This window comes from Haliotis rufescens, unplaced genomic scaffold (assembly GCF_023055435.1).
Source record: "Haliotis rufescens isolate VD_foot unplaced genomic scaffold, xgHalRufe1.0.p SCAF_24, whole genome shotgun sequence".
NCBI classification, from domain to species: Eukaryota; Metazoa; Mollusca; class Gastropoda; order Lepetellida; family Haliotidae; genus Haliotis; species Haliotis rufescens.
Window position 1 is genome coordinate 10,390,246 of NW_025963935.1, and position 22,586 is coordinate 10,412,831.

General features: G+C 42.2%; 1 protein-coding gene across 1 annotated transcript; it reads right to left on the reverse strand.

The window, feature by feature from the left end:
* Positions 1–9,316: 9,316 nt before the first annotated feature.
* On the reverse strand, positions 9,317–18,106 carry LOC124111656. The gene is made up of 3 exons (XM_048401903.1): positions 17,511–18,106; positions 15,262–15,465; positions 9,317–9,885 (listed from the first exon to the last, which is right to left on the reverse strand). Exons 1-3 carry the CDS (start codon positions 17,797–17,799, stop codon positions 9,686–9,688), a joined length of 693 nt encoding a protein of 230 aa, XP_048257860.1. The 5' UTR covers positions 17,800–18,106; the 3' UTR covers positions 9,317–9,685.
* Positions 18,107–22,586: the final 4,480 nt, after the last annotated feature.

Sequence of the window (22,586 nt, forward strand, 5' to 3'; positions counted from 1 at the left end):
TGCATACCATCCTGTTGCTGTTGGTGGAGTTTATCTTCCAGTTCCTCTATCTGTAACATTGATGTCACATAAAAATAAAGAAATTGTCCTTATAACATTTTATTACAGAATGGTGTATTCAGTATATTATATTTTGGTAAAGGTTAAATGTTCGATGACTATACATTAAGTCTCATGACAGTGTTCAAACAGTAAACAGTTAAATAGAATGGTTACAGTAAACTGAGTTTCTAGACATACTTTGACCTGCAACTCAGGATCGATATGAAGCTTCTACTCACCCGTAATTTCCTATCTGCAAAAACACACAAATATCATATAAATGATGATGACATAAAAATCATAATGGCAATCCTATTTGGTGTATATACTGAACCAAATTAAAAACTTCACAATCCTAAAATTTTAACATTTTGACCAGTTATCATTGTGGGCCCTTATTGTGTATTTAAACAGTAATGCCCACGTATTGTCTTCAGGTAACACCCGTTTTTGTGCAGGTGAATCGATCAAAATCATGTGCACAGCACTATAGTGGCAAAAGTGGTTTTTCACGTGTAACTGGTCACGTGGCCATAATACCGCACGTGTTTTCAGCCATACTTAATTGTTAGCAGTCATTAACAAAAAAAGAGAAACACAAGAAAACAAAAGTCTTTACGCCATTTGTCATGCCACGCCTTTCAAATGTGCAACGTGAACGTGCCATCGGCATGTTGCAGCCCTGAAGTCTCTCACCACTATCCTCTACCGCCAGAGACACAAGACCTTGCCCCGCCTCCCTGACAGCAGACCCCGGATCCAGCTGGAGGAGAAGTACTCCCAGACTGAGGGAGGCGACCAGTTCCTACACCGTGTTAGTGACGACATCCTCATCTTCACTACAGACAAGAACATTGAACATTTGTGTACTGCAGACATTGTATTTTGTGATGGTACATTTTATGCCTGTCCCAAGTTGTTTGATCAGATTTATTGTTTACATGCTGAGGTGTTTGGCCATATGTTTCCATTAGTTTACTGTTTGTTGTCCAATCGAACAAAAGAGTGTTATGTCAACATGTTTCAGTACCTATGCGATTTTGCTAGTAGAGGAGGTCTAGAGTTTGCCCCACTTACAATTCAGTTGGACTTTGAACGTGCAGCTCACAATGCCGTGACTGATGTATTTCCTGGGACATTAGTTAGAGGGTGTTTCTCATTTCACCCAATGTATCTGGAGGAGGGTGCAGAAAGAAGGTCTGGTGATGGACTATAACGAAGATGAGGAGGTGAAGAAACTGGTGAGAAGAGCTGCTGCCCTCCCTCTAGGTCCTCGTGACAAGGTGGATGATGTGTGGCTTGATGCCATTGCTGACTCTCCTGCTGGCCCTAAAGTGACTGCCTTCATGGACTATGTGACAACCAGTTGGGTTCAAGGAGGGGCCTTACAGCTAGAGATTTGGAACCATTTCGAAAACCAAGGCCACCGTACCAACAATCACCTGGAAGGGTGGCACAACAAGATAAAGAGACTTGTCAAGAAGTGCCACCAGAACATCTACGAGGTAGTGAAGCTAATTTAGCGAGAGCAGTCACTCAAAGAGGTTGCAGTCCTGAGACTCTCTCACCAGTGGTCAGAACCTTCACGAACGAAGAAGTACAAGGCAATCGATGCACGTATTGCGTCCCTCAAGATCCAGCTCCTGAACCAACACCTGAGTGAGATGGAATATGCTGACCACGTGGGCGACCTCCTTCATCTGCAGTAATGACATTAAATCCATTATCATATTTATATGCTATTCATATTCATCAATGTAAAGTTTTGATGAATATATTATCCTTGTTGAATAAAAAATGAGAAAACAAGACTTGTTTTGTTATATACGGTAACCTGTTAGAATCACAAAGCATTTTTTGACAGCATAGCCACGAGAGCCACATTATACAATCACGCAACCATAACCATTGCCGCAAGAGCCACATCAATTTGGGCTATCTATTTTCGAAATGTGGCTTTGCCGGCCTGTAACCGTGACGTCACATGCAGAGGTCCGTCAGATTTTCTTACGTCACCTCCGTAACCGATTATTGACGGCTACATCGACCAGAAATGAACTGTTTAGGGGTAGATTGAGTGCGCAAACTGTTCGAAACCGTCTGAGAACTGCTCACCTTCAAGCACGACGGCCATACTGCGGGCCTATTCTGACTCAATTACACAGACGTCAACGTCAATTGTGGGCCCAGCGACACTTACGATGGACTCAGAGGAACTGGAATCAAGTCGCCTTCAGTGATGAATCCCGATTTAATCTTCGATTTGCTGATGGTAGGGCGAGGGTGTGGAGGCGCCGTCATGAACGTTACGCCCAGTGTTATGTACAGGAAGTTGACAGATTTCGAGGCGGAAGTGTCATGGTGTGGGGTGCTTTCTGTGGCAATGCACGTTCCAGGCTTCTTGTCATCCGTGGCAACCTCAACGCTGCTGCTTATCGCGACCAGGTACTGGCACCAGAACTTCTGTCTTTTATGGCAGCACATGGACCCGGTTTGATCTTCCAACACGACAATGCCAGACCCCACACAGCAATTTTGACAAGGAATTTCCCTCAGAATGCGGGAGTCAATGCATGGACTGGCCGTCAAGGTCTCCCGACCTCAATCCCATCGAACACGCCTGATACTCTTGGCAAAAGTCTGCGCACTCTCCAGAACCAACCACAGAATTTGCAAGATCTTGGCACCATTTTGCAGCAACAATGGCCTCGTCTTCCCAAACATGTGTTCACAAGCATCCCAAGGTCCATGCGGAGGCGTTGTGTGGCAGTTGTCAACGCACATGGTGGCCATACATGCTACAGAACTTGTGTGCCATCAGTCTCGTGCTTGGGACTTATGATTTAAACTGTTGATGTTATTACCGAATACCGTAGGTGCTTGGAACAAATTATGGTTACCACCGTTAATTAAAATCCTTCTTTGGACATTAATGATTAAAAATGACCTTCTCTGATACATTTGTCCGTTGTATATCATATATGGGATTACTTTTAAAAATGTGAAGCTTTTAATTTGACTCAGTATATAGCATGCAGTTCAGTTACAGAAAATACAGAATATACTGAGGCCCACCTCTTTCACCCATGTCCTGAATGCTGTGCAGCTGTTGGGTGTGCAGGTCGAACTGGTTTCTGCTGAAGTGTCCCTTTTAGGAGTCCTGCACCAACAGCTACCATACAGGTCATTGTCGTCTCTGCCCACAATGACGCCCATGATATTACGAGGGTCACCTTGACCACGATCGACAAGCGGGATCGACATCTTGGATCTCTGGTGTGATTCTGGTGTTATTGTGTTTTAATCTTAACCGGTAATCGTCCTTTGACTTTCTAAGTAATCAACAAGGATCACACCCCTTTGCATCCCAGTGATCACCATCTTCCCGAGGCCAGGGAGTTAACTGACTATGAAAGTCCTGTTTCCACTCTTGCCGAACAAGGTTGGTATTATCGAGTTACATTTTGGCTGGACTAACGAGTCTATGCATAGTCGAATCAAAATCGCGCACCGAAATCGAAATCCGGTTTGTAAAATGTCGTGCAGATTTCTGTCGATTGCAGGATTTGCAAAGCATGTTGTCGTTGTCAACAGATATTTTCCAAGTCTTTTCATGTTTTTAATCAAGGTGCTCACGTGATTTGATGCACTTCGCTATGTAAGACCCGTTTTATTATTTATATAGATCTTGATTATCAATCAGAACGTTTTGACTGGGCGGCACCATTTTGTTTGAAGCAAACGCAAGTGATACGAGAGGTTGAATCTGATTGGTCAATAGGAGAGGCTTAGAAGGGACATAACTCGTAATAACCACTGGTGGCGCTACGGTCAAGCCCAGGAATTCCAGCCTAGTTCGGCAAGGGTGGAAACTGGACTTTTATAGTCAGTTAACTCTCTTGCCTCTGGAAGATGAGTGATAGACCCATGTTTCATCACCCATTACTCATTTCTTTTGAATTTGAAGAAATCCTCCTCAATTAGCTCTAAATTTTCAGGGGCGGTCGGGTAGCCTAGTGGTTAAAGCGTTCGCTCGTCACGCCGAAGACCCGGGTTCGAATCCCGACACGGGTGCAATGTGTAAAGCCCATTTCTGGTGTCCCCCACCTTGATATTGCTTGAATATTGCTAAAAGCGGCGTAAAACCAAACTCACTCACTCTCTCTCTCTCTTACTTTCTCTCTCACTCTCTCTCTCACTCACTCTTTCTCTCTCACTCACTCTGTCACTCTCTATCTTACTCACTCTCTCTCACTCTCTCTCTCTCTCTCACTCACTCTCTCTCTCTTTCTCTCTTACTCTATCACTCTCTCGCTAATGTTTATTGATTCCTTTGTTTTGTGCCCCAACTTTGTTGCTTAAGGTGGAGAAATGGCTTTTTGTTATTGGAAAACAGGTCACTGCGTGGGATAAGCATAGGAGATGATGGTTTCTCAAGAGATTGTTTAGCTTCAACATCGGTTGTTATGCTGCATTATTTTGAAACATGGCTGGGCAATCCAAAGATCATTATGTAGTTCAAACATCTCTGGAATCAACGCATCACTCACGGACATACTACCGAATGGCTGGATAAACTAAACACACGCATAGAGCAACATTTTCTCATAATCCAAACAAAACAAGGTCTTACAATGAATCCATATAATTCAAACTTTTTCAAAATTAAAGTACAATATAATACCATAAAGTACGTTTATAACGAACACGCTTATAACGAACTGACGGATATAACGAACTGATTTTTTGGTCCCGACTATTTGCTATTGTTATACTGTATATATGCTTATAACGAACTACGGTTATAACGAACAAAAGTTAGTGGTCCCTTTGAGTTCGTTATAACCGTAGTTTACTGTATGTGGAATAAATTTTGACCCAATACTGGAAATTGTTTCTTCTATTTACAAACATTTCTCCGAGACTCAAATACATTCAAATTGCAACGATAAATTACCATTGATCCTAAACGTTAAATAAATAAAGAGAAACAATATTAATGAATTCATATGCTTGTCGATGCTAAATGAAATAGATGCAGATGTTGGTTTACATTTCAATAAATTCCCATATTTGGGTTAAAATTTAACGTCGCACCGGCATTATTCCAGCAATTCAGCGACTACGAGAGTGAGCAAAGATGTTATTGGATATGCTGACTAAATATAACATAGCGAGAGCATTGATGTAGAATTTCGGGTATTCACACGTAGATGTATCTTTGTTTGTTTGTTTGTTTGTTTGTTGTTTAACGCCGCACTCAACAATATTGAGTAAATAATCGAGTCTGGACCAGACAATACAGTGATCGACATCATGAACATCGATCCATGTAATTTAGATATGATGACGTGCATCAACCAAGGCAAAGAGCCTGACCACCCGATCCCTTTGTCGCCTTTTCCACAATCACAGTCTTCTCTAACGACAAGCATAGTCTTCTCTAACAACAAGCATAGTCTTCTCTAACAACAAGCATAGTCTTCTCTAACGACAAGCACAGTCTTCTCTAACAACAAGCACAGTCTTCTCTAACGACAAGCACAGTCTTCTCTAACGACAAGCATAGTCTTCTGTTACGACAAGCACAGTCTTCTCTTACGACAAGCATAGTCTTCTCTAACAACAAGCATAGTCTTCTCTAACAACAAGCATAGTCTTCTCTAACGACAAGCACAGTCTTCTCTAACGACAAGCACAGTCTTCTCTAACAACAAGCACAGTCTTCTCTAACGACAAGCACAGTCTTCTCTAACGACAAGCATAGTCTTCTGTTACGACAAGCACAGTCTTCTCTTACGACAAGCATAGTCTTCTCTAACGACAAGCACAGTCTTCTCTAACGACAAGCATAGTCTTCTGTTACGACAAGCATAGTCTTCTCTAACGACAAGCATAGTCTTCTCTGACGACAAGCATAGTCTTCTGTTATGACAAGCATAGTCTTCTGTTACGACAAGCATAGTCTTCTCTAACGACAAGCACAGTCTTCTCTAACGACAAGCATAGTCTTCTGTTACGACAAGCATAGTCTTCTCAAACGACAAGCACAGTCTTCTCTAACGACAAGCATAGTCTTCTGTTACGACAAGCACAGTCTTCTCTTACGACAAGCATAGTCTTCTCTAACGACAAGCACAGTCTTCTGTAACGACAAGCATAGTCTTCTGTTACGACAAGCATAGTCTTCTCTAACGACAAGCATAGTCTTCTCTAACGACAAGCATAGTCTTCTGTTACGACAAGCATAGTCTTCTCTAACGACAAGCACAGTCTTCTCTAACGACAAGCATAGTCTTCTGTTACGACAAGCGTAGTCTTCTCTAACGACAAGCATAGTCTTCTCTTACGACAAGCATAGTCTTCTCTAACGACAAGCATAGTCTTCTCTTATTACAAGCATAGTTGGTTGGTTGGTTGGTTTGTTGTTTAACGCCGCACTCAGCAATATTCCAGCTATATGACGGCGGTCTGTAAATAATCGAGTCTGTAACAGACAATCCAGTGATTGATATCATGAGCATCGATCCACGCAATTGGGATCGATTACATGCATCAACCAAGTCAGCGAGCCTGACTACCGACCCCGTTAGTGGCCTCTTACGACAAGCATAGTCACCTTTTACGGCAAGCATGGGTTGCTGAAGACCTATTCTACCCCGGAATCTTCACGGGTCAACGAAGATGTAAATAGTCCGAGCATAAAGGATAAACGATACTGATTCAGAGATATGAGCGTGAGCATGACAAAGCATTATGGAGTGGCATCCAGGGGTACGAGCGGGCATCATTTTTGCAGGAGGGGAGCGCAGTACTTGTGTGTGAAGGTTGTGCAGAAAGGTGAAATTGGATTTAACGGCGCGTCCAAGATTATTGCACTTATATAGCGACGTGTGTGTGTGTGTGTGTGTGTGTGTGTGTGTCAGCTTGTACTAGACCGGACTGATGCCGATTTATAGTGCTAGCTCACTGAGATACCCCACTCCGAGCCGACCAGCCCTTGTCGAACGCCAGACAGGATAACAACAAGTACCATCTTGTAACGTCTTTTGGTAAACGCGGCCGGGATCGAACCCCGGACCTTCCGCTCTCCGAGTTGATGCTCTACCACTAGACCACGGAGGCGGTCGCAGAATTTAGGGCAATTTAGATGTGCATTATGTGATGCAGTGTATGTGTGCAGCATTGGACGCACCATGGGAAGGTAATATTGTGCACAGTGACGAGGTGAAAGACGTGCAGGGTCATAATACTACTTGGATTTCATAATAATAATAAGGTCATTCATGTTGCGCAGTTTCCACACACACAGAGGCATGGCCAAAGCGCACAAAAAAATCGCAGGACAGGCGATAGCGTTTCGCTATTAAAGTTCTTATCTGATTCTAACTGAAAAGCGCTGGTAGAGATAGCAGGATTGGCGCTGATTTCAGTGTGAGAGGGAGTGAATTCCACAAAGAAGCAACAACTACGCTGAAAGATCTAGAGCCGAATTTAATAATGACATGGATTTGAAACAAATAGAAATGTCGTCTGTAAAATAGAAAGAGTTTGTATTGTTCTAATACATTACCACCAAACGGTGTCGCCGTTTCATTTACAGTTTCTTGGAGGGGGACAAAGAACTAGTTCCATTGGCATTTTAATCATTCAGAAACCCCGATTCACTCGCAGTTTGCATTTAAACATTTGAATTTTAGATGGAAATTGGTAACATATATATTTAAAAAATCATCACATTTGGAGTGAGTGAGTGAATTGTGTGTTACGCCGCTTTTAACAGTATTCCAGTTATATCACCGCGTGTCAGCTAAATGTGGGAGGAAAGCCCGAAGAGATGCAGGTCTCAGACGTTTACCACTTCGGTGAAACCCACGAGCACGGGTATGGTGCTGACAAACCTAGAAACATAAGCGGGGCGAACCGGGATTCGAACATACAACTCTGCACAACGAATTGCGGCGCTTCAGGCGACCGGGCCATCCGTGCCCCTATATGTTGAGAGAAGTGGAATATGTGTTCTTGTACAGCACAGCAGCACAACGATACAGCACAACATAACACAACACAGCACATCTTCCAGAGACAAGAGCGTCCACTAGCCTTTACGATTACCTATGTTTTTGTGTCAGAGATGAAATCGCGAATGTTTTCGTTATCTGATCGACTAGGTCGTCGCCTATATTAGTCGCCATCTTTGTGAAGCTATACGAGATAAGAACAGCGATCTGATTGGATATCGCGTTTTCATGACAAGGGGCACAACTCGTGATCTACGCGAGGTGGCGCAGGGTCGAACCAAGAAATGTGGCCTTGGTGTGGCAAGGGTAGAAACTAGGCTTTGATATAATCTAGCGGACACGCTTGTCCCGAGAAGAGTGAGTGAGTGAGTATGGTTTTACGCCGCTTTTAGCAATATTCCAGCAATAACACGGCGGGGGACACCAGAAATGGGCTTCACACATTGTACCCATGTCGGGAATCGAACCCGGGTCTTCGGCGTGACGAGCGAACGTTTAAACCACTAGGCTACCCGACCGCCCCTGTCCCGAGAAGATGCGTCACAGTGTGTTGGCTTCATGTGAGAGAAAAGTGTGTGCGCGCCAGATATGCCTTGCGTGCGTGTGCATTTCAAAAGAATACCTAATTCCACATCCGTGCCAGACAAGGCTACATTGAATAATAAGAAAAAAAATAATGCATGTCACAACAAAAAAGCGAACCTGGCTCGATAGTATGGGCTGTTTACCCCCTGACTGGCTTGACTGAGACAACATGTGTTTTACTAACAAATGAAACGCCTTTTCTCAACCAATATTTGAAGTAGTAATTAACATCAATATTATTTATGCTTTTAGATCATTAGATGTTCATGTGTGCTGAAGATGTTTTAAGACAAACACATTATCAATTCGCTAATGAAATCTAGGGGAAGAGAGCCCCATTGAAGTACAGAAATATTTGTCAAGTCGTGTTTTGTCTGTGTTGCATAGTTACAGTATTGCTTGTTTGGGCCACACCAGGGCGTTCTCTTTACAATGAGAGGCGACTAGTGAGTGAGTGAGTGAGTTGGGTTTAACGCCACTTTTAACAGTATTCCAGTTATATCACCGCGTATCAGCTTAATGTGGGAGGAAAGCCCGAAGTGATGCAGGTCTCAGACGTTGACCACTTCGGTGAAACCAACGAGCACGGGTATGATGCTGACAAACCTAGAAACATAATCGGGGCGAACCGGGATTTGAACTCACAATCATAGGTTTCTGGTGTGCCCAAGGGACGCAACTCTGCACAGCGAATCGCGGCGCCCTAGAGGCGACTAAGGGATCGGGTGGTCGGGCTCGCTGTCATGCCATCGTATCCCAATTGCCTGGATCGATGCTCTTGTCTTACCAACAAACCAATATTTGAAGAGGTTGTTAACAACAATACTATGTATGCTTTTAGATCATTAGTTAGATGTTCATTAGTGCTGAAGATGTTTTACACAAATACCTTATCAAATCGCTACTGACACCTCGGGGAAGAGAGCCTGACTGAAGCAAACGCGTGTGTGATAACTAGGCTTTGATGTGGGCTAGTGGACACGCTTGCCTCGGGAAGATAAACACTACACAGCCACTTCAACGTCCGTATCCTTGCATCAGGTGATGACTATTTCACACAGGTACCCGTACGGATTTCTGCAGAATCGGCTTCTTATTTCCCCTCTGTACAGAAAGCCACAGGCGCTGTAGCCTATGAAGAACTTGTTAGGGCTCTTAGCCCCGTCACGGATGTGGGTTGAACCGTCAGTCCAGGCATGGTAGGTTTTGTTCTCCACAAGCAGGCCGATCCACGGTCCTGTGAAATACATGTTGATTGCAATATTTTTGTTTGTTTGTTTGTTTGTTTGCCGCACTCAGCAATATTCCAGCTATATGACGGCAGTCTGTAAATAATCGAATCTGGACCAGACAATCCAGTGATTGATATCATGAGCATCGATCCACGCAATTAAGATTGATGACATGCATCAACCAAGTCAGCGAGCTTGACCAAACAAAATCTATTAGTATTCATAACCAACATCTTCATATTACATACTGTACAAATACGATCACTTATTATCTTCCTGTTTCAGATGGGGCGGTCGGGTAGCCTAGTGGTTAAAGCGTTCGCTCGTCACGCCGAAGACCCGGGTTCGATTCCCGACATGGGTACAATGTGTGAAGCCCATTTCTGGTGTCCCCCGCCGAGATATTGCTGGAATATTGCTAAAAGCGGCGTAACACCATACTCACTCACTCACTCACTCCTGTTTCAGATAGAAGGCGGTGCGGGATGTCCAGAAGAGTAACTTAAGTGTGAAAGAGAAGAAAATATTTAATAAATATGCGTCAAGCTTATTGTCGATATTATTATTCTATATATGGAACTTGAACTACCTGATTTCAAAGCTTGAGTGACAGGATAACGTTTAAAGAGGACCTCATTCTAAAATCTCACGAATACTGTCAATGCCGTTAAATGGGGATACAGCTGATTAACATTTAGTCTATGAAATCTTGAATTACACAATATATTTCTCGCCTCTAAAATTAAACAAATAATTTTCCTGATGTTATAGGGCTAGATGGAGCTGGCTAGACTTGCTTTTGTATACATAACTAGAACGGTAAATCTCACGAATACTGTGAATGCCGTTAAATGGGGATATAGTTGATTAACATTTAGTCTATGATATGAAATCTTATCTTACACAAAACTATCAACAAATAATTTCCCTGATGCTATAGAGCTGACTACAGCTGGCAGGACTTGCTTTTGTATACATACATGGTTTTTTTCCCATAAAATATATATATTCCACAGCCATGGTGCAGAACTAGGGAAACATTCTCATAATTCCCTTTAGCATCTTCACGGCTGACATGCACCCAGTTCGTGTAGCATGGTCATAGATACCGCCTCCGTGGTCTAGCGCGGCCGCGTCATACCAAAAGACGTTAAAAGATGGCACTTGTTGTTGCCCTGTCTGGCGCCCGGCATTAAGGGGCTAAAACAAGGACTGCTCGGCTCGGAGTCAGTATACTGTGTCTGAGTGGGGTATTCATGTTAAACTGCGGCATGGTATCTCAGTGGGCTAGCACTATAAATCGGCATCAGTCCGGACTAGTACAAGCAGCTACACACACACACACACACACACGTGCATGCACGTCGCTATACAAGTGCAATACTCGTATAACCCAATTTCACAACACCGCATGGTCACAGGAGCCTGCGGTAACCGCATCTCTGTGCTGTTCCCTATAAACGATTTAATTTTGCCTTGTCGCTGCACAGAGCTTCGGTCTGTTCCATGAAGTTTTCCCTAACTGCACTAACAATAATTTCCATGGATCGTAATCCCACAACTCTGCCGTTCCATGAAGTTTTCCCTAACTGCACTAACAATAATTTCCATGGATCGTAATCCCACAACTCTGCCGTTCCATGAAGTTTTCCCTAACTGTTCTAACAATAATTTCCATGGATCGTAATCCCACAACTACGCCGTTCCATGAAGTTTTCCCTAACTGTTCTAAAAATAATTTCCATGGATCGTAATCCCACAACTACGCCGTTCCATGAAGTTTTCCCCAACTGCACTAACAATAATTTCCATGGATCGTAATCCCACAACTCTGCCGTTCCATGAAGTTTTCCCTAACTGTTCTAACAATAATTTCTATGGATCGTAATCCCACAACTACGCCGTTCCATGAAGTTTTCCCTAACTGCACTAACAATAATTTCCATGGATCGTAATCCCACAACTACGCCGTTCCATGAAGTTTTCCCTAACTGTTCTAACAATAATTTCCATGGATCGTAATCCCACAACTACGCCGTTCCATGAAGTTTTCCCTAACTGTACTAACAATAATTTCCATGGATCGTAATCCCACAACTCTGCCGTTCCATGAAGTTTTCCCTAACTGTACTAACAATAATTTCCATGGATCGTAATCCCACAACTACGCCGTTCAATGAAGTTTTCCCTAACTGCTCTAACAATAATTTCCATGAATCGTAATCCCACAACTACGCCGTTCCATGAAGTTTTCCCTAACTGCTCTAACAATAATTTCCATGAATCGTAATCCCACAACTACGCCGTTCCATGAAGTTTTCCCTAACTGCACTAACAATAATTTCCATGGATCGTAATCCCACAACTACGCCGTTCCATGAAGTTTTCCCTAACTGCTCTAACAATAATTTCCATGGATCGTAATCCCACAACTACGCCATTCCATGAAGTTTTCCCTAACTGCTCTAACAATAATTTCCATGGATCGTAATCCCACAACTACGCCGTTCCATGAAGTTTTCCCTAACTGCACTAATAGTAATTTCCATGGATCGTAATCCCACAACTACGCCGTTCCATGAAGTTTTCCCTAACTGCACTAACAATAATTTCCATGGATCGTAATCCCACAACTACGCCGTTCCATGAAGTTTTCCCTAACTGCACTAACAATAATTTCCATGGATCGTAATCCCACAACTACGCCGTTCCATGAAGTTTTCCCCAACTGCACTAACAGTAATTTCCATGGATCGTAATCCCACAACTACGCCGTTCCATGAAGTTTTCCCCAACTGCTCTAACAATAATTTCCATGGATCGTAATCCCACAACTACGCCGTTCCATGAAGTTTTCCCCAACTGCACTAACAGTAATTTCCATGGATCGTAATCCCACAACTACGCCGTTCAATGAAGTTTTCCCTAACTGCACTAACAATAATTTCCATGGATCGTAATCCCACAACTACGCCGTTCCATGAAGTTTTCCCTAACTGCACTATCAATAATTTCCATGGATCGTAATCCCACAACTATGCCGTTCCATGAAGTTTTCCCCAACTGCACTAACAGTAATTTCCATGGATCGTAATCCCACAACTATGCCGTTCCATGAAGTTTTCCCTAACTGCACTAACAGTAATTTCCATGGATCGTAATCCCACAACTACGCCGTTCCATGAAGTTTTCCCTAACTGCACTAACAATAATTTCCATGGATCGTAATCCCACAACTACGACGTTCCATGAAGTTTTCCCTAACTGCACTAACAGTAATGTCCATGGATCGTAATCCCACAACTACGCCGTTCCATGAAGTTTTCCCTAACTGTTCTAACAATAATTTCCATGGATCGTAATCCCACAACTACGCCGTTCCATGAAGTTTTCCCTAACTGCACTAACAATAATTTCCATGGATCGTTATCCCACAACTATGCCGTTCCATGAAGTTTTCCCTAACTGCACTAACAATAATTTCCATGGATCGTAATCCCACACTACAACACGATTCGCTTTACAAAAAACTTTTGTTCTTGTGTACAATAGGTGTACTTATATCGTCCATCATACACTTGTCGAAGCACTTATCGGGTTGGAGTCATCGAGTTGGTGCGGAGTTGTGGCCGCCATCGCCGAGAGCAATGGCTGATGAGAACATCTTTACCGGTCCAGTTTCCATTCTATTAGTAAATATATTGTTGGACGATCTTAAATATAAGTACACGCTGAAACATAAGTGCAGATTTGGATCAGAGATCTATTACAGTAGCTTTGTTTGTTTGTTTGTTGTTTTACGCCGCACTCAGCAATATTCCGCTATATGACGGCGGTCTGTAAATAATCGAGTCTGGACCAGACAATCCAGAGATTGATATCATGAGCATTGATCGATGACATGCTTCAATCAAGTCAGCGAGCCTGACAACCCGATCCCGTTATTCGCCTCGTACGACAAGCATCGTCGCCTTTTACGACAAGCATAGTCGCCTTTTACGGCAAGCATGGGTTGCTGAAGACCTATTCTACCCCGGAATCTTCACTAGTCCAGTCGCCCTGTGTTGCTTGTCAATATCAACATCGTTAAAAAAGAGCAGCAAAGGTAATGTTCCCGCAGCAAGGTTAGACCCGTGAAGATACAAAGAATAGGTCTTTAGCAACCATTCTAGATATGTATACAAAAGCAAGTCCAGCCAGCTGTAGCCAGCTCTACAGCATCAGGAAAATTATTTGTTGATAGTATTGTGTAAGATAAGATTTCATAGACTAAATGTTAATCTATTATTTCCCCATTTAACGGCATTGACTGTATTCGCGAGATTTACCATTCTAGATATGTATACAAAAGCACGTCTAGCCAGCTCTATCTAGTTCTATATAGCATCAGGAAATTTAATTGTTTGATTTTTGAGGCGAGAAGAGTATTGTGTAATTTATGATTTCATAGACTAAATGTTAATCAACTATATCCCCATTTAACGGCATTGACTGTATTCGCGAGATTTACCATTCTAGATATGTATACAAAAGCACGTCTAGCCAGCTCTATCTAGTTCTATATAGCATCAGGAAAATTAATTGTTTGATTTTTGAGGCGAGAAGAGTATTGTGTAATTTATGATTTCATAGACTAAATGTTTATCAACTATATCCCCATTTAACGGCATTGACTGTATTCGCGAGATTTACCATTCTAGACATGTTTACAAAAGCAAGTCTAGCCAGCTCCATCTAGCTCTATAGCATCAGGAAAATTATTTGTTTAATTTTAGAGGCGAGAAAAGTATTGGGTAATTCAACAGATATTTTCCAAATCTTTTCATGTTTTAATCATGTGCTCATCTGATTTGATGCACTTGGCTAAGTAAGACCCGTTTTATCATACTATAGATTTTTATTATCGACCAAATCGCCTTGACTGGGCGCCACCATTTTGTTTGAAGCAAGTTAGTTAGTTAACATTTAACGTCGCATCGGCATCATTTCAGCCATATAGCGACTCAAACGCAAGTGATATGAGAGGTGAAAAGTGATTATTCAATAGGGGGGACATAGAAGGGGCTTTACTCGTAATAGTCACTGGTGGCGCTCCGATCGAGTCAAGAAATTCCACCCTTTCGGCAAGGGTGGAAACTGGACTTTTCCAGTCAGTTAACTCCCTTGCCTCGGGAAGATGCTCTAAACAATGAATTGCAGTGAGTTAGAACACTTGGCCTTCCCTGCTTCCAAATCGGATAGAGTTCATTTATAAAATAAACGTCCTCTAAATTCCCATCTTTTTCAGCAAATCTGACAGATAAGTATTTTGTGGCTAAGAACAGATAAACAAGGCAAGAAATATGAGCCTCGTATTTGAAAATCGTGTAGGCTTTACGTACGAAAGTCGATTCTCTTTGTGTAAGCGGCCAGGTAGTCATATTTCTCATCTTCATTCAGGATGATAAGTCGGCCGCCTTCAGCCGCACATAGAGACTGCGTCTGTGGCCATTTCTTCCCACCCTTGTGGAGCCTGTAGCACAGACGTGGGGACAGGACTGACGTGTAGCCCCCAGACACGGGGCATGGGTCTGGGCTGGGCAGGGCTGAAAACAGACACACAAATTGTTTGTTTTGTTTTGTTTTGTTTGTTGTTTAACGCCGCTCTCAGCAACATTCCAGCTATAGGACGGCGGTCTGTAGATAATCGAGTCTGGATCCGACAATCCAGTCATTGATATCATAAGCATCGATCCACGCAATTGGGATACGTTTACATGTATCAACCAAGTCAGCGAGCCTGACCACCTGATCCCGTTAGTCGCCTCTTACGACAAGCATAGTCGCCTTTTACGGCAAGCATGAGACCTATTCTACCCCGGATCTTCACGGGATGTATGAACGAATAAAGGAATGTATGAGACACACAATCTCATTTAAATTAGATCTAAGTTCTCGCTGCCGCTAAACAAAGATCTAAGGACATCCCATTACGGGTCACGTCAGAACCACCTTTCGCGAACTTTGACAGACCACTGAAACGACTAACAAGAAGTCGACATTAGCCAGTTTGAAAGCAGCTTTCTATAGCTTTACGGCACTCGTTTCAACCTGGCGACTTCCATTTCAGACTATGATTGAAAAATATGTAGACACAAATCTCGATTAAAATTTTGAAAACTGAACAAACGAACATTCCGGAATGTCTAATATATGGTTGAGATTGTATAGCAGTGCTTCCCACATACTGTGCAACGCCTCTTCGTTCAAATGTTTATCCCAAGGAAGCGTGAGATAGACGATAATTTTGACGGAATCAGTCGTACGGGCCGTAACTGTCGTTCGGAATACCCCGTGTTAACGTTTTCGAGGTTGCATGATAAGAAAAAACATTACGACTGTCACTTTCATGACCTGGTAAGCGACGTTTCGATTGGTCGGATGAAAGGTCGTTCTGACGTGACCCTTAATGGGATGTCCTCAAATCTTTGTTTAGTGGTAGCAAGAACTAAGATCTGATTTAATGAGATTGTGAGAGACACAACTAAGTCCAGACTTCAAAAAGTGATGAATTTCGAAAAGTGAACAAGAACAACAAGTCGGGTGTGATCATTGTAATGGTTTTTGTATTTATATTGCGGTTGGATTCCGCATGAAACTATTTTTGACAGAAACCACGTGAATTTGTGTGATTATGTGTCATGTTACACTGACGGCGTGGAGCGTTGTTCATGATATCAATCACTGGTTTGTCATGTTCAGAATCAGAGACTACCTTACTGAGTGTAGCGTTAGAGATGACCGGGTTGCCCTTTGGTTAAGGTTTTGTTAGAAACAGACTATGATTGGTGTGGTCAACACATATAACTCTGACATATAACCATCACTTCTCTGAAAGGTTGTGCATAACATTTGGTTCACAACACATGGTTCTCAAGACAAATATACCTACAGAATAACCAGTCTAGCTTATCCGCCGAAACAAATTTCACTGGATGTAAAAAAGTGGTGAAAATTATATCAATGGATCAAAGGTGTTCGCGAAAAGGGTAAGCATGTCCTGCCTTACAAGAAGCATCAGCCACTAAGAAAAAATGCATAAATATGTCAAGTAAACAATTAAGGGACTTTGTATCAACAATGCTTTCAGCTACAGGTAATTTTGTTTTAAAACTGTGAGCCTGAATTAAGTTGAAAAAAAAAAATTGGATTTTGTTGTTGCTTTTTAACAATCCGATCTTATGCACAACTATTATCTTTTCAGAATTTTCGGGAACAATTATTTTTTTTCTCGATAAAATACCCCCCCCCCCCCCCCCCCCCCCACACACACACACACACCTCCAGAATATCAGGGCGGTCGGGTAGCCTAGTGGTTAAAGCGTTCGCTCGTCACGCCGAAGACCCGAGTTCGATTCCCGACATGGGCAAAATGTTTGAAACCCATTTCTGGTGTCCCCCGCAGTGTTATTGCTTGAATATTGCTAAAAGCGGCGTTAAACCATACTCACTCACTCCAGAATATCAAATGGTCGTCCCCTTAGCAAGGGAGAACAGGTAGAACTGGTAATTGCGATGTGAATTTGATACTATGATATCAGTAAATCCAAGGTTTTTACGACAAGGCGCGTTCTAATTCGTTCTATCTCACCTCCTTGCTTGACGTATGTTGTGGCTTCTGAGAGTAATATCCCGGATGAGGACACAGATGATCTGTAGATGGAGCACTTGTTTTGGCGATAAGTCACAGCAACACATACTTCATCCCGTGCACAGATGCGCACACAGTCGTCCACACGCGCACATGTAGCGACACTGGCGACAAGCTCCTCAACCTTGTAACCATCCAGAGCGACTTGTCTGGCAAACTGGTATATGTAAAAACTGTCTTTTGCAAATGCAACGATGACAAAGAGGACAAGCAACAACGCCAGATACATCCTTCTCCGTGTATGCCAGCTACCTGCAGTATGTGTGTGGATGTTTGTATCTCAAAGACTGGGTAAAATTAAAGACAATGCGAGAATGCTCGAGGTACGTCAATGATTGCCCGGATCAATATATTAGAGTAAGTAGTGCTTGTTTGCCGATGACAAATTCAGTTATTAGCTCACGTGCTACCCTTGCGTCGTGGCGTTGTAACATAAACCGGATTCTAACCCATTTGATCAAGAGGATCGAATGTGTATTTCAATATGGCCGCAAAATGGAAAAAAACCAAAAACATTTATTTATTACGGTGGCCCATAAGGGACATGGAGTCTGTTTTTCAATATTTTGATATTTCACTTACTTTTATCGTAACATTTTGCAAATTAACACGATTTGTCATACAAATGTGCGATAAATCATAAATAAAGAAGATATTGAATCGCTGAAAGGTGAAGCGAAAAAGTCAAAAACTAAAATGAAAATACAGAAAACTATTTCCACCGCCGTGATAAAAGTAAGTGAAATATCAAAATATTGAAAAACAGACTCCATGTCCCTTATGGGTCACCGTAATTTATGGACATTACTTGTAAAAATGTAAGTGGGCTTATACACATTTTCCGTTTAACGCGATTGTACCTTAACATGAAATAAGTATTAGGTCATGCTCTCAAATTCTCTCTAAATACTTTTATTTCTTTTGCATGGTCAAAATCGTCTCAAACGGTCACCATGGATCAATAAAACTGAAATTCCACCAATGATGACACCATAACTCATTCAAGAGACCCGTGAAGATCCGGGGTAGAATAGGTCTTCAGCAACCCATGCTTGCAGTGAAAGGCGACTATGCTTGTCGTAAGAGGCGACTAACGGGATCGGGTGGTCAGGCTCGCTGACTTGGTTGGTGCATGTCATCGATCCCAATTGTGTGGAGCGATGCTCATGATATCAATCACTGGATTGTCTGGTCCACACTCGATTATTTACAGACCGCCGTCCTATAGTTGGAATATTGTTGAATGTGGCGTTAAACAACAAACCAACAAGCCAACCCATTCAAGAAACTCGAATCTGATCTTCAATGCGTCTTTTCAGTGGGGGAGTGATTTGGTGTGGTTTTACGCCGCGTTTAGCAATATTCCAGCAATATCACGGCGGGGGACACCAGAAATGAGCTTCACACATTGTACCTATTCAGATAATCGAACCCGGGTTTCGACGTGACGAGCGAACGCTTTAACCACTAGGCTACCCCACCCGCGTATACCAAAAGACGTTAAAAGATGGTACTTGTTGTTACCCTGTCTGGCGTTCGACATTAAGGGGTCAAACAAGGACTGGTCGGCTCGGAGTCAGTACACTGTGTCTGAGTGGGGTATTCATGCTAAACTGCGGCATGGTATCTCAGTGGAATAGCACTATAAATGGGCATCAATCTGGACTAGAAGATGCAGCCACACACACACGTACACGCACGTCGCTATATAAGTGCAATAATCCTCGACGCGACGTTAAACCCCATTTCACCTCACCCCACCTTATTAACACTTTACACTGTTGACTATATGTACAGGTGAGCTGCAGTGATGTTGATGAGAACACCGTCCATCAATTTGCACGGTTCTTCAGCAACATTTTAAAATGTTAGGTCTTTAAATGTACTAGTATTGATTAGTTTGTGTTTGCAACACTTCCATTTTCAGTGAACCATTTACCGGTAATTTCCGTCATAATCGACATCAATATTGTCAAAAGCGGCTTTTAAGGCATACCCGATAATGCCGACAGAGATAATGTAGACTCATTGATTATATGTTTTCCCCTTCCAAGCTCTCCTTTGTGTTGTCCTGAACTGAATATAGAAGAACTCAATGTCATGATAATTTTTAAATGTGCGATGTCCTTGCCGTGATATTATTGCTGAAAGAGCTCATTTTAAGCCATATGTAACATTCAATGTTTATGCCATCAACTGATGTGGACTAAGTATCATATTGTTACCGTCACTGTACTTATCTTCAAAATATATATATATACTGGCGGGAAAAAGTAACTGCGCTTACAAAGTGGTGTAAATATTATGTTGTTAAAGGTAGAAACATAATATTTGGTCTTTCGTCTGATCAATGCTTTATCATAACAAATTCATCGGCAAAAAACATACCTGGCAAAAGGAGACTGAGATAGAGGGGCTTTGTATAACAACTCGGTGACCACCACTTGCGTTGATACAGGCGTGGCAGCGGCACGCCTTGAAAACACCACATGAATGATTTGTTCGTTTTTTGTAGAACACCGCACTTAGCAATATTCCAGCTAAATGACGGAGGTCCGTAAAAAATCTGGACCATACAATCCAGTGATTGACATCATGAGCATCGATGTAAGAAAATGGGATACGAATAGCAATTGGGGTGACATGCATCAACCAAGTCAGCGAGCCTGACCGCCTGGTCCTGTTAGTCGCCTCTTACGACAAACATGGTGAGGGGAGGTGAATGGGGTTTAACGTCACGTCCAAGATTATTGCACTTAGAGATCAACTCATTATATGAAGTGGTGCTCAGAACTGGACCTGAAATAATAAAGACCAGTTCATTATATGAAGTGGTGCTCACAACTGGTCCTTAAACACTAGAGACCAACTAATATGAAGTGGTGCTCACAACCAGACCTGAAACACTAGAGACCAACTAATATGAAGTGGTGCTCACAACCAGACCTGAAACACTAGAGACCAACTAATATGAAGTGGTGCTCACAACCAGACCTGAAACAATAGAAACCAACTAATATGAAGGGGTGCTCACAACTGGAGCTGAAAGAATAGAAACCAAATCATTATATGAAGGGGTGCTCAGAACTGGACCTGAAACATTAGAGACCAACTAATATGAAGTGGTGCTCACAACTGGACCTGAAATAATAAAGACCAAATTAATTATATGAAAGTGTGCTCACAACTGGACCTGAAACATTAGAGTCAAACTAATATGAAGTGGTGGTCACAACTGGACCTGAAATAATAAAGACCAAATCATTACATGAAGTGGTGCTCACAACTGGACCTGAAACATAACAGTCCAACTAATATGAAGCGGTGGTTACAACAGGAGCTGAAACATAAGAGACCAACTCATTTTCCAAGAAGTGGCGCTTCTCAAATTGATCTGAAACATTGAAAGACCAACTCATTAAAATAGGATTTTGCATGTCTGAAGTGGATCTAAAACATTAAAAGACATTAACATGACTAAATCATCGTTACTGGGAGTGGTACATTTCAATATAGACTTTAGATAGTTGATTTGGTTTTCACAATGATCCTTTGGCAGGGATACTTTAATTGTTACAACCCTCTACAAAAGTTACTTGCCGGAACGGGTACACACCACAGAGGTTGATAACTCCAAATCTTTGCACTGACTATTGTGCTAAATTAATGGTCAAACAGAGACAGCATATTTCTTCATTTTAACCTGAAGCTTACAGCTTTTTAATATCTATCAGTATGTGTGCTCTAGAGATCAGACATCCAGACGACCTCAGCTGACACTACAACTGCCTTTCTACGGTAACTGGGGTATCATTGGGTGTGGACAGCACCCGCAACTCATTCTTACACTTCACCATGAATGCGGAAGGTTATACTTTCCCTACTACTCGGAACATTCGGACCAGCAAAATACACCCCTATATCTACTGACCACATTCTTCACAGGGAAAGTCCAGCATAGCATGGCTTTCTCAGAATGGAGCCCACATGACCACGGACAGTTGCAATGTGTAACCCATGTCCAGGCACCTTGGTCGTCTAGGTATAACGTTCAATTCTAAAAGGACATGCTTTCATTCACACAAAGTCACCGAGTCTATAGAAACTATATGGAGTTACAGTAGCACCGAGTTTACACCATAATATTGAAAAGATGATTCTGTCTGGAAAAGTAATCTGCTTCGCCTTAGAAATGTGTCTCAAACTGGACATAAACTATAAAAAAACCCAGCTCATACCAGTAAGAAGTGATGCTCACAACTGGACCTCAAACATTTGAGAACAACTCATTATATGAAGTGGTGCTCACAACTGGATCTGAAACACATGAGAACAACTAATTATCTGAAGTGGTGCTCACAACTGGATCTGAAACATTAGAGACCAACTCATTATCTAAAGTGGTGCTCACAACTGGATCTGAAACATTAGAGACCAACTCATTACATGAAGTGGTGCTCACAACTGGACCTGAAACATTAGAGACCAACTCATTATATGAAGTAGTGCTCACAACTGGACCTGAAACTTTTGAGAACAACTCATATGAAGTGGTGCTCACAACTGGATCTGAAACACATGAGAACAACTCATTATCTGAAGTGGTGCTCACAACTGGACCTGAAACATTAGAGACCATCTCATTACATGAAGTGGTGCTCACAACCGGACCTGAAACATTAGAGACCAACTCATTATCTGAAGTGGTGCTCACAACTGGACCTGAAACATTAGAGACCATCTCATTACATGAAGTGGTGCTCACAACCGGACCTGAAACATTAGAGACCAACTAACATGAAGTGGTGCTCACAACTGGACCTGAAACTTTATAGACCAACTTACATGAAGTGGTGCTCACAACCGGACCTGAAACATTAGAGACCAACTAATATGAAGTAGTGCTCACAACTGGAGCTGAAACATAAGAGACCAACTCATTTTCCAAGATTTGGTGCTTCCCAAATTGATCTGAAACATTGAAAGACCAACTCATTAAAATAGGATTTTGCATGT

What these genes read in the sequence shown, in the direction of transcription:
- LOC124111656 (XM_048401903.1), bottom strand. Translation starts at nt 17,799, where the DNA reads ATGTATCTGGCGTTGTTGCTTGTCCTCTTTGTCATCGTTGCATTTGCA. An exon ending in AACATACGTCAAGCAAGGAG is followed by an intron (nt 15,466 to 17,510) that starts GTGAGATAGAAC and finishes GTCTGTTTTCAG; the next exon opens with CCCTGCCCAGCCCAGACCCA. An exon ending in CACAAAGAGAATCGACTTTC is followed by an intron (nt 9,886 to 15,261) that starts GTACGTAAAGCC and finishes TGTATTTCACAG; the next exon opens with GACCGTGGATCGGCCTGCTT.